The sequence below is a fragment of the Callospermophilus lateralis genome, chromosome 2 (assembly GCF_048772815.1).
Source record: "Callospermophilus lateralis isolate mCalLat2 chromosome 2, mCalLat2.hap1, whole genome shotgun sequence".
NCBI classification, from domain to species: domain Eukaryota; kingdom Metazoa; phylum Chordata; class Mammalia; order Rodentia; family Sciuridae; genus Callospermophilus; species Callospermophilus lateralis.
In genome coordinates, this window is record NC_135306.1 from 25,650,383 (window position 1) to 25,672,325 (window position 21,943).

Sequence of the window (21,943 nt, forward strand, 5' to 3'; positions counted from 1 at the left end):
GCAAAGCAACAGAGAGCACAGGCAACCAAGTGGCACAACCACCCGATGCAAACCATCGCCTACTGGTCATCGGCCAAGACCCTCTGGTCTCTTTCCTGGATACTGAGTCTTGGCAACACCCAAATGTTTCAAGATCTCCATTTTACTCCTTAGTTTTAATATCCAAGCGTCATCCAGGGACACTTCATACTTATATGTCCTGGGCTCATTAGGCTCAACTCAATGGTCAAAACAATTATATGCAAAGCGATGCAACGTTCTCCTGGATTCACGAGCTCTAATGGCTTCCTGATTCATAACAAATATGTCTACTATCAGCTAGACAGTTGATAGGAGGGCTGATTATCTGTGTCTCTATCTCAAGAGCTCTCAGGTGGTTAGAGAGACTACTACAACACACATTAAAATGAGCGAGTGCTCCGAGGACGGAACAGACACCCACGGGAGCCCGTTATCTGCTGTTAGCAGTGTAGCTAGAAGACAGCGGGACTCCACAGTCAGGAAAAAAAAAAAAAAAAATTCAAATCTTGATTTAGTGCTTTAAACTCCTGTAATAACTACTTATGGGAGACGACCAACTTTCACTTCACATTCACAGGACATCTACTCTAGGCGGGAAGCACTAAACACTGTGCCAGGGTTTAGAATAGAAAGGTGGCAAACACTCTGCCCCTAACAAGCTGCCTCCTGCCAGTACTGTGGGGTTGGCGTCCTCAAGAGAGGAAAGGCACAGTGCCTCGGGTTTCACGCCTGGGAACATCACCGAAGTGAAGGAATCTGCACCAGGCTCAAAGGACAAGTAGGGTCTGGAGGCATAGATTTGGAAGAAAGGAAATGAAACACAAAGACAGGCAGAAGGGTGGGAAGAGATGCTATTCCATTTGGGCAGAAAGCACCTGAGAGCAGGCAGCTAACAGGAGGAGAGGCTGGGTACAGCGTAGAGAATGCTGGGTGCCAACTGTTTTGAAAACAGGCCATGGAGAACTGATGGGGGACCACGGAACTGACCCTTGCTTAGAACTGTTTAGGTAAGAGATGGCGATGGGAAGGAGGGTGTGCGGCAGATGAGGGTTAAGGAAGGTAAACCCCAGGACTGGGCAGGCAACAGACTGGCTGATGGAAGGGGTCCAAGACAACCTGAAGGGGCCAAGGATTCCTGCTGGTCTTCCAAGGTCAGGCAGAGGGGCAGTTTGGGAAGGAGTTAATGAGTTCCCTTTGAGAACCTTTGAGGAGGCTGAATGAGAGATCCAGGTGGAGAAAGGGAGGAGCAGACAGGGAAGAGGGGCTGGCCCTGAGGTTGGAGCTGAAAGTGGAGGAGTGGGAGAGCAGGAGCCAATTCCATGGGTTTGGGAAGTGGGAACACAGAGGAGAGAAGGAGGAGCGGACCCAGGGGTAAGCGATGGTCGCAGCAGGAATACTGGTGAGAAGGAGGCACAGGGAAGGGTGTCCTCAGGCCGGGGGAGAGCCCAAGATAGAGAGCAGCCCCAAACCAAGGCAGGAGGATCTGCCCAGGGAAGCTCAGCAGTTTTAAAGGCCACAGACAAAAAAAGAAGGATTAGGCAAGAGCAGAGGCCATGGGCTCCTCTGCCTGGACTCCCTGATGACCCTCGTCAGGAGGAAACAGAGGTGGCAGCAGGAATAAACAGCAAGAAGGAACGACCCTTTCCCAGACAAAATGTCCCTGGAGTTAGCCAACAGGATCACGTCACCAGAGGGTATCAGCAAAACGCTGACAGACAAACCCAGACTCCACCAGCTCAGAGTGAGTGAGGAAAGGAGGCACAGCTGGGGACATTCACTCTGTCAAGGGACCTGGAGGATGAGACTGCAGTTGCTCAAATAAACTTACAGAAGGTCAGATCCAAGGATGGCTCTGATATCAAAGCAGAGCACATGGACTTCTATGGACACCTTTCTTAGACTTTGTAGGGTAAAAACAGGCGTGTCCAGGAATGAGGTTGAAGGAACTAGACCGAACAGCCCTGGTGTCAGGGCAACAGCACAAGAGCCCCAACTCTGCCAGATGATAGTGGGCACACCACTAACTTTCTTAAAGTGTCTATTTATTTTCCTTCCTCCTAAATCAGCAGGGAGCTAGCTGGTCACATAAGTTCTTATCACATGGAATTGTTATATGCATGCAGTGAAATAAAACAGTGTTTGTAAAGTACTCTGTTATAAGACATGCAATAAATGAAAGTTACCATTCATTAAAAATATTCATTGATAAAATAATGATGGGAATGCTGTCTGACACAGGACTTATCAATGCTTTCCACCAGGGATCAAGTGCTAAGGAGTTTCTTGCGTAGGTGGTTTGGTTTCAATTAAGTGCTGAAGTTCAAGTTTATATCAACAGGGCTCCAGATTAAGCACCACTTTCCAAACAGTGAATTGCTACAGACTCCCAAGAAAGATCACAATGTACAGGAACTTCATTCAGCTTCCAAGGCAAGATGTGAATTTTTTTCCTTTGTCATCAAACACACACACAAGCAAAATAACAACCACCTCACCAATCTCTGGCTAATGACAAATTATCATAAATTGATAAGAAATTTGCTTCTACCATACAATTTTAATACTATCTAGTTTTCTGGTAGTAATATAGAATATGATAGCATTTCCATGTTATCTCATTTGATCCTTAAAATAATGCTGTAACATAGATATAACTATTTTATGTATTAGAAAATCAAGGCTCAGAGGAGGTAAATGATTTATCCAGGGATACTTGTGTCTGATACGGAGCTAGTCAGAACATCGCCTGCCTAAGCCTGCATGTTCCATTACAACACAAACGTGTTTCCTGGACTTGAACCTGCAGCAGTCTGCCAGCTGGTCCTCAGACTCAGGAGTCCAGCGTCCCATGGTGATCTGAAGACTATGAAGAAAAGATCTATGCAGAGAGCTGATTCTAAAAAGATCATTTGCCCCTAATTTTCATTAGCTCCAGTTGGGTGAAAATGATCCTTTCTGGCATTTGCTCAATCAAAATGAACCCAGTGATACACAGCAAGAATCGTACTCGATGCCAGTACTGCAGCACGACTCCAAAATCCCACTGAAAAGCAACTGTTATGAGTTAGGGAAGAGGTTCCATGGAACTTTGGGGTGGTTCCCCAGAGCAAGAATGTCCTGACTAGAGCCACAGCAACCAAGAATGCCCGGAGTGGAACTCGGTCTGGCTTGTGGAATACTCAAATGCTGCAGATCTATTTCTGTCAATAACCCTCACTCCACTTCTGGATCCAGGAGCACAATGAGAGTTGCTCCACCTGGTCTGCAAGAAGACTCGTGGCTCAGCTGGTCTCAAGACTTTCTTAACAGTTGCTTTACATGGCCTGCCCTAGTAGGGTCACACCTCCTTTTATTGGGATGAAGGTGAGTATAAAAATCACCACCAATGGGTACAACTTATCATAGTTTATAAAGCTTCTTTCTCTTACATTGTATTAACTTTATCTGAATTTAGAAAAAATAATAACAAATAAATAAATCTGTCCTTCATTCACACAGCATCACCACTTCTCTGTCCTCAGTTCTCAAGTTCTTTTCTGCTCTGGCCACCCACAGTGAGTGACATCCATGTTCTTGCCATACTCAGACCCTGTGATTTAGAAATTACTGTCAGAAATTAAAAGCTATGGTAAAAGAGGCAAGTATTAATAAAACTAATCAAAAAGTAACTGAAAAACCAGTATTTTAAAAGAGAAAAAAATGAATCTTTCATTTAAATGTTGAACTTCTTTTTTTTTAAGTTATTTTTTTCCCCAAGCCTCCATTATGGAGATGACTTAACCAAGATGCAAAAGTATACTGCAAATGTATCAGCAAAACTGATCTTATTTTATTGTTACCATAACAACATATCGAATATACCGATTTTAATGTGTTTGTTGGGAATTTCACTCACAATTCACTGTCTGCCTGTGGTTCCGTTATCATAATTGCTGCATTTCTTCTAACAGAAGTGTTGGTGGCATCAGTCTTACTTGCATGCAAGGTAGATGTGAATTTCCTCATCTTTTTTTCTCTGTATTCCTAATTAAAAACCTACCCATGGGCAAAATTTTAAAATACTGTAAAATCAGAGTAATAATAAAATCACAACTTACAAGTACAATAATTTGTGATTGCCACAGCTATTAAGCATGCAGCTGCTCACTCCACTGACTCCAGCACAGGCAAGAGAGAGACTGCAGCTATCTGCAACTTCTAGAACACTGTTGTGACTCAATACCTATCTCTTTGCAAGAAAATACCCTGGAATACTTATAGGTTAATTGACACTGTACAGGGATAAATCTCAAGAAGCTCATGTGGATTTCTTAAAAGTAATCAGATTTGTGCTTAACAAAGATAACCTGGAAAACAGACTGGAAGACTGACTACCATCAGAGGATGCAAGAGAGCGAGGGTTATTCAGGTCTGGGTTCTGACAAGTCTAGAGACCAGGATGTCGGAGAAAGCTGCTCTGAAGTGACCAACTCTAGAACCTGGGAGGTTGGGTCAGGGAGGAAAGGACATCTCAGAGCAGCTAGTCAGAGAACATTTAAGAGTCTGAGACCCTGGTGATGGAGCAATTATAGTGAGTCCTGCCACAGATGGGCAGTAGGACTAGAGTTGGGATGGAAGTAAACCTCCCTCGCTAAGGAGGCCAGAGTGTCTGTGAGTTACTCCCCTGGAGTCTCGTCTATCCAAATTCCATGCCATGACAGTCACAACCGCAGCAGAAAAGGAAAGCTGCAAGCATCACAACAAAATTGAGGAGGAAGGAGAAAGAACATTCTTGAAGAAGAAAATACTCAGAAAGCAAGCAGGAAATGGGACTATTAAATAAAGAAGCAGAAATATTCAAGAGGTAGCAAAAGGCAAAAATACTTAAGAGGTAGCAAAAGACAAAAATATTTAAGAGGTGCACCCCCTTCTCTTCTCAGCTGCCCAAAGAGGTGTCACCTGGGCGGCAGGAAGTTAAAGGGATAGGGTGCTGTTGATGAGGGCAGCAGGTGTCACCTCTAGGAGGGAGGAGCTATGCAGGAGAGCACATTCTGGCACACAGGTAACTGGATTCCATTCACTTTTTCCAAACATCACGTAACACAACTAAACTTGCAGTCAATAACGTTCCCAGGCTTTTTCCACACCTAAACCCTTGTTTAATTGGCTTTCCTTGTATATGGTTGCTTTTCCAACCCAAATTCAAATCAGTTTAAGAAATATTTATCAAATGGCCTGCCAACCACCAGGGCTCAGAGAGTGAATAGGAAGCAGCCTTTGACCCCAAGAGAGCACACAGTTTATAGTGGGGAGCAGATATGGTAACTGATAATCACATGGATGTGAGGCAACTCCAGAAATGGAAGTGAATACAAGGGTCAGAAGCTACCAACAGACTTTGTATTTATCCCTAGCCAAGTCTCATTTTCAGACCTTTACTATGAACAGTCTAGACAGCCTGTAATCTTATTGACCATTTGCTGGTATTTAAAACATATTAGGTCTCAAGGAAATAGTAGGGTGAGAGGATATACTTCAGTTTTGAGATGAGTGAGCCTTAAAATGAAATTCATGGGATTTTTGATTGGCAAAATCTCAAAGGCCTTTTATAATTTTGAGAAGTCCACCTTAAATACATACATCACATTTTTTTCCAAGTTAAAAAAAAATACTTGAAGGCTTTAAATAGTCAACATTTATTATTTGAACAGAATAGTTAATTTATTTGTTTTAAGGAAACCAACCATCAAATTTCAAACCTATAGCAAGTCAAGTGATAGAATCTGACAACTGAGAGCAAAAATATATGAAAGAAAAATAGTTTGTGTAGTATGATCCTAGCTTTGTAAAAATAATTAAAATTGCCAAACAAACTATGTCCATTAATGGAACAAATATTGAGATGACTCTCCAGCAATAGTCTGTTGGTACAGACTATTATGGGGGGGGGGGGGCTTGCATTTTGGGTGACTCTTACATTTTATGCTATGAATTGCCATAAAGCTGTTCTTTAATCATGAGGAGACATAACTATTGTAAGCAGAATGAAAAAAAAATCTATGCAGCCAGATGATTACTCCTGACTATTTTTAATACACATTTATTCCTGGAGACCCGTAGATGCACTTGAATGCAGCCACAGCTCCAAGGAACCCTGCTACCTCCACAGGGAAAAGGCCCCTTGCTGCTGGTCTTCCCTGTTCTGTTTCTTAACTACTCCAAAGTCCTCTTCCCGGAATTAAGTGCCCCTATGGTCTGGCACCCCCTCTACGTTCCCACTAACCTCACCATCCACCTGAGCTGGACTGGTCTCCTTGTAGTCCCGAGAGCCTCTCGTCCACATGCTTGTTCATTTCTGAAACTCCTCTCACTGGAAACTTGACTTCCCTCTGGCTGTTTAAATCTACTCACCCTTCTGGCCCAGCCTGAGCCCCACTCTTCCATGAAGCCATCTGTGGCTCATCGATTCCTTGTCTTTCTATTGTTAGTCATTAAAATCTATATGCACAATGGCTCACTCCATTTTATTCTGGTCCTTAAACTTAAAGCTAGGTGTATACCTATTAACTTAAGCTCTAAATATCAATAGTTATAAAAAAAAATGTCTCTGGTTTTCTTTGGGAGATTCCAGACCACACACCCCACCCCAAACCTGTAAGAAAAGGCTGTCCCTTAGCCACTCTGGATCATTTCTTGGATGTGTATTTTTGATGTTAGACTTCAGTGAGGTTCAAAGGTCAAGGACATAGGCTTCAGAGTCAGTGAATAAAACCCAACTCCCTTGTGCACAATTTCTTTTTTTTTTTTTTTTTTTTTGAGTAGGATTCACCTTTTCATTCCTTCTTTATACAGTGACAATGACCTTGATTGATTAGACATAGTAAGAGATAACAAATTTAAGGCTATCAGCAGAATTAAATAAATTATTAAAAATAATGGTTATTTTTATCATTCAGGAATTCAGCAAGGAGACATGCAAAACCCTTATATAAACCAGAATGGATGACTTTCAAACTGGCCAAGGGGAAATAATAACTGACCATGCTAAAAATCAAGAACCACGCTAAGGGTTTGAAAGGTCCTGCGCTGCTCAGTGTGGCAACTACTGCAGTTCTGGCGAACGACTCGAAATATGTGAAAATAAAAGATGACCTAAGGGGAGTGACTTGCAGCCAGTCATCTAAGAATGTTTTGTGTCCCCGAGGAAGCTGCAGAACTTAGTGCTAGAATAACTTGTCCAAGAGCAGTGTGCTGGTACATGAAACCTTAGCTGGGCCTTGCACTCCCAGCCAACTCCTTGGGTTGAGCTTGCAAAGGAGAAGAGCCCCATGGCAGGAACTCACCCCTTCCTGTGCATCCACTGCAAGGGAATGAATCCACAAAAGCAAGGAGATCCTCCTATCTGATCACCTGCCTTTCACATCACCTTGGCCATCTTTATCTTGCCATTTTTTGTTTAACCACCATCACGGGGAATCTTCTATAGAATATTATGTAGGATTATGACTGTGTTAAGAAATGTCAAAATACACTCTACCATCACGTGTATCTTTTTAAAAAGAGCAAATTAAAAACTTAAGAAGTGTGGACATGTTCTCCTGGCCATACCATCAAAGTTTATAAAATATTTTTTAAAAATAGTAATTGTTTCTTTAAAAAAAAAAAAAAGCTATATTTCTGTTATCTCATTCTCATCTCTGCATTTAAAAAAAAAAAAAAAAAAGTTTTCCATACACCCATCTTTCCCAGGACATCCCCTTTGCTCCATCAAGGTTTACCAGGATCTCTACCTCTGAATCATGGCTCACTCACGTTTCTCCTCCCAATCCTTCCTTTTGGCCTGGGTAAAATTCTCTCATGCAGAGCAGTATTCGAAAGGGAAGAGAGGACCTATGAGTCATAGAAATCTCAAAAGACAGTTTTGAGGGATTTTTGTTCAAATAAAATTGGGTTAAAATATCTAGCAGGAAAGAAATTCAAGGTGGACAGTCATAAGACAAGGGAAAATTCTTTCATGGAAAAAAAATGCAAAAACAAACCGAGATTAGTCAATTTAGATGATTTGACTAATAATTAAATATATACTTCCTGCCAGAGAAGAAAATAGATTTCTTCTTCTTCAGACACTCCCACGACTGAGGTTCTGAAGGACATAAGGTAATCTCCAAGCAGTGCACCAAGAGATGCAAAAGCCAGATGTGGAACTTCGAAGCAAACTCTGGTGTTGCTAGGGACCAGCTCTGAATAAGTTTGGTAGTAAATGCTTATATTTCTGGTGACCAAATGTTTTTGTTGGCATGGGAAGAGGGAGATGGGTTAGTTGACTAAGTTCCCAGGACATGGAAGTCTGCACTTGAAATGTTTTTTAATCCTTGGCACAGAAAACTGTGGCTAATTCAAAAAGTCACAAATCCCAGGCAGGTGGGTTTCTTGGGAAGGGTCTGTATTGCCTAATCTTCAAATCCAGGAGGATGATCGCTTTGGAGGGTTCATATTTGCCATTGAGGCCAAGTTCTAATAGTTTGTCCCCTATGGATATCTGGGTGTTTAACAGAATCCAGAATCTTCAGGGCCACTTGGTTCCATTAGAGTTGAAGACCTCTAAGTAAAAGTGTCATTCTTTATACTAGACATTAAAACAAACTCTAGATTAATGTAGAAATTCTGGTTTGAAAAAGGGAAGGTTAGTAGTATCTGGTCAGATAATTTTGAGACCAGCAGACCCTATTAAAAATTATAGACAAGCCAATAAAATTATGCTTTATATCCCATGGACTGTAAACGATGTAAATCTTTGTACTTTACAATTATTCACTCGAGAGTCTCCATTTCATTATTGTCATTTTTTAAGAAACCACCTCTTTTTTTCTTTCACCCCAAGAGAAATCTGATTGCAATTGGAACCTGCGTGGAAGGTCTGATGCCCTAGCAACTAATTGGATCCTCTTAAAGGTTGAATTTTATGTCTGACCTATTTAGAGATCTGAAAAGCTCCTCTCAGAAAAGCAGGCATCTCAGATCTTAATTTTTAAGTGTCAAGTACTGCTGCAGTCAAGGTTAAATGAGTTGATAGATTGGAGCTAGACTCAACACACTTCTTAGAGAAAGAGTTTCCTTTTAAGCGTACATATAATTCATACACTAATATTTTTAAAGCTTTACCCAATACCTTACATTTCATATAAGAAACAAAGACTATATTTAGGTCAAGTTCCATGTTATAAGACATCTAGGGATATTTCATGTGTTAAACATAAAGATCCAGAATTGCATTTGTTAAAGACAGGATTTGTTTCACGGGTATTGCTGCAGTTTTTCATGCAATCATCTACAGCAAGGGCCAGTATAGTATCCTCCGTATGCAATCTGGCCTCCCCTTTATCTTTGTTCATAAAGTTTTATTCAAACATGCCCATTTGTTTATACATTGTCCATGGTTGCTTTCATGTATGAGAGCTGAGCAGTGCTGACCGAGACTACATGACTCACAAACCTGAAAATATTTTCTATCTGGCCCTTTGCAGAAGAAATCTGATAAATTTTCCCTAATAGTTTGAAAAAACTGACCTACATGAGTCTCACAAAATGAGTCTCTTCTAACCCATATATTTGTTTTATATGAAAAGCCCAGTGGGAAAATTTCTCAGGTAGATTAAAAGGTTCCACTCATTGAAAAGTTTTGTTGGTTTTCCTTTGAGAGACACAGAGAACTAGCTAGCCCTCTCCAGGGTTGATGACTGTGTGCACTGGCTCCAAGAACTGGCTCTGCTATCTGGTGACCAGACCAGCAATGTCCATGTCTGGAGTTCCACCACACTTACACCTGTGGGATTTATACCTTCAGATTTCTACCTCCATAGAAGGTCTCAAAAAGCAGAGACAAGGACAACATTTAAAACTCTATGTCAAGGAAATTCTTTTCATCTTGGCAGAATAATTCCATCAGAAAGTTTCTGAGAGAGCAGTCCCTAAGGCTTCATCTTCAGATTATTTGCCTGTGAACCCACCTCTTACATGAAAGGGAAATAAACTTGCCCTTGTATAAATTGCCTATGTGGAGTTAGATAATTTGGGGAACTAAGTACAATTAGCTGAATTCAAAACTGGGATGCCTCCAACAAACCACTGTTCGGTCAAAGGAATGCAGTATTTATCTAATTGTCTCCATCAGAAAATCAGGGGGCAGAACCAACAGCATATCTACCAGTACAAATAAAGCAAGAGTGACAGAAGAGTAATCCCGTAGGATTGGGGACAATAAAAATCCATCTTTAGTTTGGTTGGCAGAGTCCTTGACTCATACGCACAATGCCCTGGATTCAATCCCCAGTACCACAAAACAACAACAACAACAAAGTCTTTAAAAGATGCAAAAGTCATAAGCATATACAAAGAAGCAAGGGGGTATGAAACCGTTCTAAGACCCAACAGAATTTAATCAATGGGGTACAAACACAGGTGAAGGTGTTAGAAGCTGAGAGTAGCACAGAGGTGACAGGGAACATCAGCAGGTGTTAGCCAGACCACTGCAGTGGGAAAAGAGTGATGAAATAGTTAACTTTGAATGCAGTGCAGAGGACGTTGTGACAGTCAAAAGGACCTGTGGTGTCTAAAAAAGTCTCTTGGGCAGGTATGGTGGCACAGGACTATAATCCCAGTGGCTCAGAAGGCTGAGGCAGGAGGATCACAAGTTCAACGCCAGCCTCAGCTAATTAGAAAGGCCCTAAGCAACTTGGTGAGACCCTATCTCTAATAAAGTACAAAAAAATGCTGGGGATGTGGCTCACTGGTTAGGTGGCCCTGGGTTCAATCAGCAGTACCCAAAAAAAAAAAAAAAAAAAAAAAAAAAAGTCTGAATAAAATAGTGTTTATGAAATTAAGTTTAGAGTAAAAAAGGCAACTGAAAATTGAGGCAGAAAAGTCATATCGCTCCTTCCAAACCTTTTCAACTAATCTACAATATCAAAGACTTCTCTGGGTGGACTCTCTGGAGATTTAATTATAAAGGGGCAGATCTCAGGACCAAGAGATTTTTGTGTTCTTTCTAGGTTGCTAACCAGGGTATGGACAAAAAAACACCATGCTACCCTCATTCACCTTATTCATTGTGTACCTATCTTAGTACCTGATTCCTGTTTTATTTCAAATGTATCCTAATCGCATTTCCCAAAGCAAGCGATTCCATACAGCATAACTGGACAGAAAAAGTTCTTCTTAAATTTTTCATTGGGGGAAATTCATGGGAGAAAAAAGATGAAATGGCATCATTGGCTTGACATCTTATAAAGGATATAGCCGAATTTTAAATTACACATCCATTGCCCATGCCTTGTGCAGCTTCTCAGACATAAACAGATCTCATGGCTAAACTATGCTGGCCTCATTTCTTTGTTATTTTCTAGCTGTGAATGTCTGTGTATTTTTCTATGCTGAAAACAGAGACTAGGAAACAGCCTGATAAAAGCCAGTCCTATATTTTATATGGCAGGAGAAGGAACACAGTCAACACAAACACAGCACAGCACTTTGCTCTGTTGACAAACTTATTGTCTCCCCTTAATGTGTTGTTTTGAATAGCAATTATGTGTCATTTCCCATTATCCTATACACAAAACCAATACCATACAGCCTTTGCTCTGCTATCCAAAAAACTGATCATGAAGAAGACATGGAGGATTCAGGGGTTGGTGAAACACGTCAAGATTGACAGCTTGGCCCAAGAGCACTGTTTAAGCATGGAACAGGTGTGTGGCCTGGCAGCTGGGGTGAGAGGCCGCCCTCCACTCTCTCCATTCTCGCCTCTCTCCCTTGCAATGATTTCCTCTGGGTCAGAGAGAGAAGGAACAACCTCCCATTTGGGCTGTTTCCCTCTGCCAGAGAGGACTGGCTTGCTCTCAAGACAGCAAGCATCTGACCACTGCAAAGAGCAGTGAGCATGTCAACTCGTTTTATTCACATCCCTCACTAGGGATTCAGAAAGCCAAGGACACACTGGTGATTTCCCTGGTTTTATGGATCTTGACTCCCCCCAGGCCTGCAACACATTTTTGGTTCGTGTGTTCACAGTGTCCTGGCATCTGCAGTGTGGGAAACCTTAACTGAGAGCCAATAGCCCCACAGCTTCTGCCTATTAAAATGTGCAATTGGATTTCACATGTGTGTTTTAAACACCATTCAAAGCATGATTTACAGGCTACTGTCTAGCCCCACAGCTGTTTTTCCATCCTCCAGACTGAGCTGTTTCTAGGAATCCACCATCCAGATCCCTGGCAAACAGTGCTCCGAGTGTAGGCTGCCTCAGTCACTCAAGGCCACTCAGAACCATGCAAAACCTACAGCAAAACCTAAGGCTTCAAGAAAACACGGGGAGGAGGAGCCATTATTTATTCTTTCCACGGAATTGTTCCTTCATGAGAACAGCCCATTTGATGCCTTCTTTCTGTCCACCCTGCCTTCTAATCAACTTTTTGTCATTTAATTAAACTAATCACCACTGGTCCTGTGATATGGGCTATTTATATACCTTAAAAACAGCACAGGTCCAATGCCTTTTGTGTAGGCCTTACTAAATGGTTACCACCTAGAGCTTTCAGTTACTATACTGTTTCTTGAGAAGGAAAGGAAAATCGCTTTTATATATAGGAAATTACCTTCCTGTGGCTGGGCAAAGCTGGGCTGTCTGTATTGCGCAATTACCTAATATCATATCGCCATGTTTCCCCTCTGCCCAGCATCTATGACTCTGACATCACCCCGAAAAAAGGTCAGGCCTCAGGTATGGGGTTGTGGTTAGCTCAGATTCAAGTGCTGATAATGTCTTCTAAGCATTTGATTTTAAGCTTTTGGAGGTCTAGAACAGTATTGTATTCATGTTTGATTCTTCTGTCCTTGGCCAACCTCTTGGTAGAGAAGACAGGCTCAGGAAGCTGACATAACTCAACTCTTCTGAGCTTATGTAGAGAAATATGGTCCATGCAGTGGGACATCTATCTATAAGAGATTCTGGTCTTGATAGAGACCCATCTTTCATGGAAAAAGGACAATGGAAAAAGATTGGACACTGAGAGAAACTTCCCAAGAAAAGCTTTTGCTGAGAATGGTGTTTGGATGGACCAATTTCAACCAAAAGGCTCCCGGGTGTGGCTTCCATTTCAGACAAAAACAATTACATAAAAAGCATGTTAATGGGCTGGGGGGTGTAACTCAGTGGTAGAGCACTTGCCTCACACACTCAAGGCCCTGGGTTAGATCCCCAGTGTCACCAAAAAAAAAAAAAAAAAGTTAATAGAGAGCTACAATTTGGGTCAAATTAGATTTTGCCCTCTGGTTGCAAAATACCAATGTTTTCCAATGAGTTGAATCTCAAGATACAAAAAGGGCATTTTCTTTAACCTTTCACATGTACTCTCTCCAGGTCCCAAGTTTGAGACTCTCAAGTTTTCTGGGAAGGAAAAAAACAAGCCAACACCATAGACATTCTCCCGCATTTTAAACCACTAGACAATTGAGTAGCGCGTGTGCTCAGTTTATGACAAGCCATAGCATCTTAAGAAGCCTTAATGAGCTAGAGGTGTGGAATTATTGCCTAGCATATATGAGGCCCTGGGTTCAATCCCAGTACCCCCTAAAAAAACAAACAAATCAGCTTTCTTTGTTAAACAGCAGTGCCTTAACACAGGGATACCAGTAAGGAACTACAGTGTTTAACACACTGCCTAATGATTTGCAGAGGACAGGACACCAAGCCCTACAACTCAATAAAGATCTTTTATTTTTTTTTTTTTTTGGTCTTGGGACTTACCTGTTCATTTCCTCCCACTCACAGACCTCATGAATAAAGATTACCTCGTACTGTTCTAGTAATCTGAGAATTAGACCAGGTTGACAAGTTGAGCCCTTAGATCATCAGGTCAATGGGAGAGTCTTCTATTTTAAACCCTACATTAAAAATAACCCCAAATTCATACTTGCTATAAATGGTCTCAAAGGCCAGAAAAGCAGTCAAAAGATGGAAAAAAAAAAGAAATAAAATGACAACCCATAAAATGACAGACTTCTTATATGTCACATATTGTACTGGGCACTTTACAGGTGTACCTTTTCTCATTACTCTCTAGACAACCTGTGAAGGCAGGTCTCATTATCCAGGAAACTAAGATCACCTGGGGAAACACCACTAGCATTGAAAGTGAGACTCTAATCCAGGCCTTAGTTCCACTTTCTTTCCTGTCTACGAAGCTCTGCCCAGGAATGCAGGAGTCAGGGAACAGCCCAGTCCCTGGGTTTGGAGCTATGCAAGCCAGTGGCAGTTAGCGGCTGGGAGACACCAAAGAAGGGATCCAAGCATTTGAAGGGGTTGGAGGAGAGCAGCTCCCCTGTACCTCCAGGATCCACAGACTTCCCTCTTTCTCTCCCAAGTGTCTGATTCAGCAGTTGTCTAAGATGAGCAGAGTGGCCAACACAGGTCTGTTTCCTGTTCTGGCCCAAACTTTGCATTATCCCTTGGTTCACTATGCCATGCCTGCAGGCTCCAAGACTGGACTCTCTTTCTGTCCTCATCTAGCTTTGCTCACATGACCAGTGAGAGGATCTGGAAAAGATCTTAAAAAGAAAACAGCTCCCTGTTTTCTTTTTAAGCTCCAAAACAGAACCCTCCTCCCAATTATCGCTTCTCCAACATCCTTCAGCTATAAGAATTCACTATGGTGCCCCTGATATACCATGTGGCCTGCTCAGAAATACTCATGCTCCCTCGCCCTTCCTACTTTGAATTAACTTGCATACTTGTTACCTCAAACAGCTCATTGGACATATATATATATTATTGGTTATTAGAAATATAAGGAAAAATGAGCAAACAAAAAAACTGCTGGATATTCCATTCTGGTCTTGCTCAAACCCACACAGAAGAATCCCGCCCTGACCCATCCCAGCCAGCATGCTCCTTCCCGGGCAATGCTCACGTGAGTACCCACCGCTGTTTTACCAGAGCACTATGCTATTCTTAAAGAGATCGCACCCCTCCCAACTCCAATTTCTAGATGGACTCAACCTCCCCATATTTATTCCTTCACTTGAACTGTTAAGCTTTCATGTAGGAGTTTCCTCTAGAAAGAACGAGAGGCAATGAATCCCAGCCCACCGTTTTTACCATTGGAGTCTTCCACCTCTTCAGTGGGGGTCGTCTTTTGGGAGGAGTGGTGGGCATGTGAGGAGAGAAGACTGACAATCCGTGGCCGTGGGAGGGTCAGGGCTTTTCCGTGGACCTTGAGGGAGTGTTCCTTCAACTGGCTGATTGTCATGGTGGAAAATGAGCACCAAGAACACTTGTAGGCATGTTCACCTGGAAGGAGAAGGTGGTAAGGGACAGACGGGAAATGGAGTGGGAGGGGAGAAGGCAGGGCAGAGAACAAACCAACACAGTTAATTCATCCTAGAGATGTGTTTCCCAAGCTTCATGGTCTAGGAACCCTTCCAAGCCAACCCCCTGCCCACAAGGTTCCTGGGGATGAAACTCTTCCATGCTCTCCATAAGCAAGAGGCCTGGTCACTGTTCATTTCATGTCCTTCTAGATGAGGTGAGACTTTGGGATGACTCCACAGCAGGAAGAGAAACCAACTGTCTTTCTTATCTCCTTCAGAAAGTTTCCCCATCCCTCTTCCTCCCTCTCCATACCAGAATTGACCATGTCATGTATCAGTCAACCATAAAAACAAATACGTTTCCTTCTTAACCTAACCATCTACCAGTGGCTTCCCAAACACACAGTCACTCCAAGCCAGCTCTACAATGCGAGTCCCAATTTTCATTTCCTGACAAACTACACACCCCCTCAAAGTATGTACACACATTCTTCTTTCTTTTTAAAATCAGCTCACAAACCTCATCATAAAATTCCATTTTCCTATCCAAACCAACAGAGCAGAAATGAGTAAAAATAAATCATTGCTTTGATGGAAGAGTTGTGTATGTAAACACATGGGGGTTATATGTCTCACTAATATTCTTCAACAAGGAGTACATTAAAACTGAAATATCACACAGATCATCAGGACCATGTTAAGACAAGAGTGAGGCTTATCTTTGCCATAAGTCAACTTTTCAACTAATTACATTTTAAGAATGAAGTGGGTATGTTTATGTTATTGGGCAAATGTACACTAGTATGATCAATTCAGAAAGCAACTTTGCTTCTGGTAACAACAAAAGCACTCAAGCCCCCAACCCAATAATCCTAGTCCTTTCTGAGAGTCTCTATAAAGAAAATATAATTTAGAGAAAATTTTATTTAGAAATTTACATTACTGTCTGAAAAAGGTATGAAACCACCCAAAATTTTAAACACAAAGAAATGATTAAACAAATGTGGGCATACCCTCTTGATAAACTATCAGTACAAATGAATGGGCAGTGTTGTGGGTCTACAGAGGAAGAAGAGGAATGGAGGGTCGGCCTGCCCTTGCTTTTAGCTGGCTGAGATTTTGTTTCACTCCTACTATTCTGAAAATTACTAACTGGTTTTATATGCAAAGAGAGCTCAGCATCCAAGTTTTGCAATTAAATCTTCTCACCACCGATGACCTCCAGAGCTTGCTTTTCCAAGAGGTCCTGAAGAGAACTACAGAAAACCTTAATTTACATAGCACTACACAGCAAAAAAAAAAAAAAAAAAAAGTTCAAAGATTCAGACACCCAGACAAGAACACAAATCACTTGGCCTCTTGACCACTGCCTAGGAGTTAGGCAACAATGTTGGGCAGCAGACAATGCTGTTTGCTTGTGTATACTATTATAGGCAAGGTTACTGCCCTAACACTACTTGTTTGTTTGTTTCCTTAAATGCAAGCTCGGTTGCATAAATCTTGCTGGGTGGCTGGAGTCCCACCACATGACAGAGAATTCAAGTCCAGATTATTTGTTGGGTCATACCACTGCTTTAAAATATTATAAAATAATCCACCTAGAATAGACAAATAGAGAGACCTTTAGAAAATGTACTGGCTTTTTCCAAGTCAAGCTTCTCTCAGTGACTCAGAGCCATGCCATGGAGACCTAGTGGAATTATACTGCTCCTATTCTCTCTTTCTGGATGCTTCCTTCCTGCTAGCCAGTGAGCAGAAGAAAGCCAGTCAGCTTGGTCAGCCCCCAAAACAGTCTTCAGTTTAGTGCCCTGGAGTCAGTGCGCAGTCTCGAACACTCTTCAGAGTCCTTCCCACAGGTCCAACCACTTACCCAGCTCCCAGAAGTTTTGACAAAGCTTGAGGTCTATGGGGAAAATGCACCAGAATGCTGTCCCAGCTCAATAATTTACAATATGCACAAATTAGAAGAGACTGGAGTTGAACTCTGAAGCCACTTACACCTTGAACATTAGGAGAGTTTCCTGGAGACACAAAAACCCCAAAAGACAGAAACAGGCACATGCAGCTAATCTCACTGTCCCATCCCTAAACTCCAATGGGGCTCAGAGCAGCCAGAAGGCTTGAGTAGTTTTGTGATAATAAGCAAGTTCAATGGGCCCACTACCTGGAGATAGCAAAGAGACACGGGGTACAAACATGGCAAAAGTGAAGGACCCTGGTTTTGGGTAGTTTTTATAATATTATTCAAAATGTTATAAAGTGTTACACAAGGCACAAAGGAAGCCACACAGCACCTACCCTGTAGGATTACCATGAAGACTGAATAGGATGATACCTATAACATGCTCAGGTAACAGGTGTTCACCAGGTTGACCCAATGAGATAAGCATTGAGAGAGAGAGCACAGTTCCTACACAGTTGCAACCCCAAATAGAAAGGAAACGACTGACCCATGAGCCCATCTTGAGAAATTTCACACTTTGAGTTCTCTTTGGTATATCCAACTTCCTTTAGATTACACCTTTATTTGAGGGGGGGATTCTCTTTTAGTGGATATAACAATTCTCTGCAATTCCACTGGCAAGGTTAGGTAATTTAGAAATATCTTTTAAGAAGGAGAACAGTCTAATTCTAGTTGGTAGGATGAATTAAACATGACATGGGTGATTATTTTGACTTTTAATTCTTAAAAATATTTTTCTGAATTTGTTTCCAGTTTTCTTTAACAGATAAAAATAAAACCAAACCTGTAACCATTTCAGGAATAGCTTATGCTCATGCATGGGGAAAAAGAACGAAAATTTCACTTAATAAAGACTGTTGGGTTATGAACTCAGAGCATGCTAAAGAACTTGTGCACCACAAATACCAACTCACCAGCATGAGCTTTGAGTATGTGTGTTTTCAGCCGGCTGTTATACGAGGACTTGAAGGAGCAGAGTTTGCATCGGAATGGTTTATGGTGTCCATGGTGGGTTTGCATATGGCGATCCAAACTTGATGTGGAAAGGAAAGAAAGGGAAACAAGTTAAAAACTACATTCAACATTTTCTCCACTTTTTCTACACATCCCACTTCCAAGCTGTTCAAAATCCCTTCATCTACTTTCTAAAGAGGGCCCTTGCCATACAAATAAATCAACAACTAAGCAAGAGTTGTTGGACTTGCTCAAAGAGGAGGGAAAGCTAAAGAAAGAGAGGAAGAGATCTTTCTGGGGTAAGAGATGTATAATGGCAATAAGTCATGGAAGATTCTTATTTTTCTTCTTGGAAGTCCCATAACTAAAAGGGGGCATCCAGAAAAAGAAGGTATAACCAAGGTCAGTGAATTCATATTTTCTGCCCAGGAGGTGAGAGTAATCCACTTAACTAATCCAAAACAAAAATGGAAATTAGATTTAGCATTTAAAAGGGCTGTATTTTTAAATTTTAATTCTATTTGCAGGGTGAACACTGGAGTAGAGAAGGGAGTTTTCAAAGCGGCTGTCCTGCTTGCAGTGGGCTGATCTATTCCAGCATCTAGTGAGTATGGAGGCACAGTGCAATGAGTTTGAAGGAGTCATGTGATCAAGGGTGCTAGTCACCCCCCTGTAATAAACCCAACCACATCTGTTGCACATCAGTCTTCCAGAAGCAACTTACGAGGACATTAATTAGAAGAAACCCCCATACTTTACGATAAATAGGAGTCTAAAAAATGATAAATCTACCAAACAAAGTATGGGGGAAAGTTCTAATTTGTGTCAGTACCCCAGAGAACTAAATGCCATTCTAAATGGCCCACACAGGAATGCTACTGCTTACCATTTAACAGAATGCAGGTCCATTCCCTCAACCATTCCCAAACTTCAACTACTGTTACCACTTCTGAAATAATCTCTATCTTTTCAACTCAAGAGCAGGAGTTATAAGAGTCAGGCTGGCTGGGATAAAATCTCAATGATTACTTGTAAGCCATGTGAACATTACTTGTAAGCTACTTACTTTCTGCAGGTCTCACTTTTCTTTCATTTTTCACTCTTATTTTTATTTTTTGTTACCAGGGATTGAACTCAGAGGAACTTAACCACTAAGCCACATCCCCAGCCCTATTTTGTATTTTATTTAGAGACAGGGTCTCACTGAGTTGCTTAGTGCCTTGCTTTTTGCTGAGGCTGGCTTTGAACTCAGGATCCTCCTGCCTCAGCCTCCCAAGCAGCTGGGATTACAGGTGTGCACCACCACACCCAGCCTGCAGGTCTCATTTTTCTTACCCATAAAATGGAGATAATAATAGGAACATCCCTCATGTAAAGAGAGATTTTGAGAATGTAAAAAGGTTAATACTAGAATTTGCTTATATAGTGAGGGACAATTATCAGTTATGGCTACTTTACTCATACCCAACTCTTCCTTTTACCAGTAATAAAACTTGTAAAGTGTTCATTCCTGGCATTGAGACTCTAAATCTGGTCTCTATTCAAACATTCACACCTTATCTTCCACTGGTCCTTTACATGTAACCTAAGAACCAGTCAAACTGAAACCCGCCCCTACCCGACCTGGGCCCAGGGAGCCACGATCCTCCTTGGCTTGGCCACTCATCTGTTCTCCACACTTAACCTCCTTTCCCAACTATCCCAGTCCTAGCTTCCTAACTTCAAGACTCGACTGGAGTACCCCACACCCCATAAAACCTTCCTGATGCTTCCAAAGTGGATATAACACTTCCCTTTGTTGAACTTCGTGGCATTTAATGTTATTTCTCTAAAGAAATGGACCTGAATTTGCCAAGCCCTTTCTCTGTTTGTTTTATAACCCAGCCCTTAAGTCACAGACCCTGTCCTGTTCATTTATGTGCCCCCAAGGTTCAGGGGCTAGTGTGTGTACGAGGGGGTCTTCCTTGTTTACAAGTATTTGCTGGGGTTCCACTATGTGCCAGACAACCGGCCAGGTGCTATTCAGTAAATACCTGTGAACTGAAGGGAGTGGGGATCTAACGGCAAAGATCAGATATGAGGCCCTGTATAATAATAAAGATTAGTGACCTATCCTAACCTCGGCAGAAACACTGCTTCCCCCTATTTTCAGCAACTACCGAGTAGCACTTTATCTTTTTAAAGAAGCAAACATCCCATCACTTAATTTCAATGTTTACAAAAATAAAGAGCACCCACTATCAGTTACCCTCCTCCAAGAATATGAAAATGCACGATTGAACATTTACCTCTCTGCTATATAACAAAAGTTTGCTTTTCGAAACTTACTTCCCAGCACTCCATGAAGCATTACACGCCTACCCCAAATTTATACTTCAAAAGGTCTCTTAAAATCACAAGCAGTGATTGGTTCTTTGGTCACATGGTTTAATAGTCCTCATTCTCCCTCTTTAGCAATTCAGCTTTCCAAATGGAACTCTGTTTCCTTAAATGACGGCTAAGCTGTGGCTGAATATTTGGCAGATCCATAAACTCATCCACCCCCTATTTTTTTTAAAATGCCTGCGTTTGCCAAATCCAATGCCATACGAGCGTTCCTGTTCTTAGTGCCATTTTACAGCTGAGAAGCCTAAGGCTCAGGCAGCATGAGGGCAGGTAAAGCAGGCTGAGTGGGGCCTTCTCGCTCATCCTGGTTTCTCCTACTGTAGCTTTAGCTGCCTCCGACTACAAAATCTTCTCCCAGGAACCACTAAGGACCACCCAATAGTACTTACTTGTGCCTGAAGGCAGAGACAAAGGAGCAATACTGGCAGCTGTACTTGTCCTCGCGGGTAAACATGGCCAGGGCCAGGTGGCTCCTCTCATGAGAACGCAGCCCCTGCATGGACATCAGGACTCTGTCACATTGACTGCAATGGTATCCCCCCGGCCGGGTTTCATCCTCCAACATTCCATCAAGCAAGCAGTGTCCACCATCCACCCGGCCCACCAGGGCGCCACTGGCATCTTTGGCCGCTTCCAATCCATCCAGGAACAAGTGGGAAGGGTCGTCAGCCTCCTGCTAAGAGAACCACACACACACACATGCCCCACCAACAAAATAAATATCCATCGTCACTGCCCCCAGCTTTCCTCTGCTCCCTTCATCTCCCAAGCTCATCGGCATTTCCGGTTAAAGGTTCCTCCCCTGCCTCTCTGGCTCCCCCTGGAGGGAGGGCAAGCCTGACTGGCGTTCTTCATGCCATGGTGGATTTAAGGCAACATATCCGGACAACGGTCGGCACTGCCTGGGAAATGTGAGAGGCGTTATCCCAGTCTGAAGACAGTTCACTTGATTGCCCATCTTTAAAAGAAAATTTCAAAAATTTCAACTATTTGCTCATCTAGACCGACATTAAAATTTGGTTAGGGTTATAGTTCAAAGAAAAGGAAAGCAAGATGAGAAACAGCAGAGCGGTCTGACCATCAAGGAGACTTGGGCCATTATTTGATGTGAGGCAAAGCAAAAGACCCTGCTCTCTGCCTCCCACCCGCAGACAGTGACTTCACCCTCACCCCTTATCTGCAGGTGGCTGCATAATTCATCCCAAGAGTTAAGGAGCAGCCTGGTTTTAAGTCACCCATTTTTCGAGGTAGTTCGTTGAATCTGATTTTCTCTTGCAT

The 21,943-nt window shown here is 42.2% G+C and overlaps 1 protein-coding gene across 3 annotated transcripts in view; it reads right to left on the reverse strand.

Annotated features, from left to right (window-relative positions):
* The window catches only part of Znf462 (zinc finger protein 462), a 131,931-nt gene that overhangs the window by 46,860 nt on the left and 63,128 nt on the right, over window positions 1-21,943 (reverse strand). For 2 of the 3 annotated variants that reach the window (XM_076845723.2, XM_076845722.2), the window contains exons 5-7: window positions 21,055-21,158; window positions 18,241-18,359; window positions 15,152-15,343 (exon numbers count right to left, since the gene is read on the reverse strand). In XM_076845723.2, the coding sequence (XP_076701838.1) occupies window positions 15,152-15,343; window positions 18,241-18,359; window positions 21,055-21,158 (415 nt within the window). Of the gene's footprint in view, window positions 1-15,151; window positions 15,344-18,240; window positions 18,360-21,054; window positions 21,339-21,943 lie in introns of all 3 variants that reach the window. The other variant, XM_076845721.2, reaches the window with a different exon arrangement.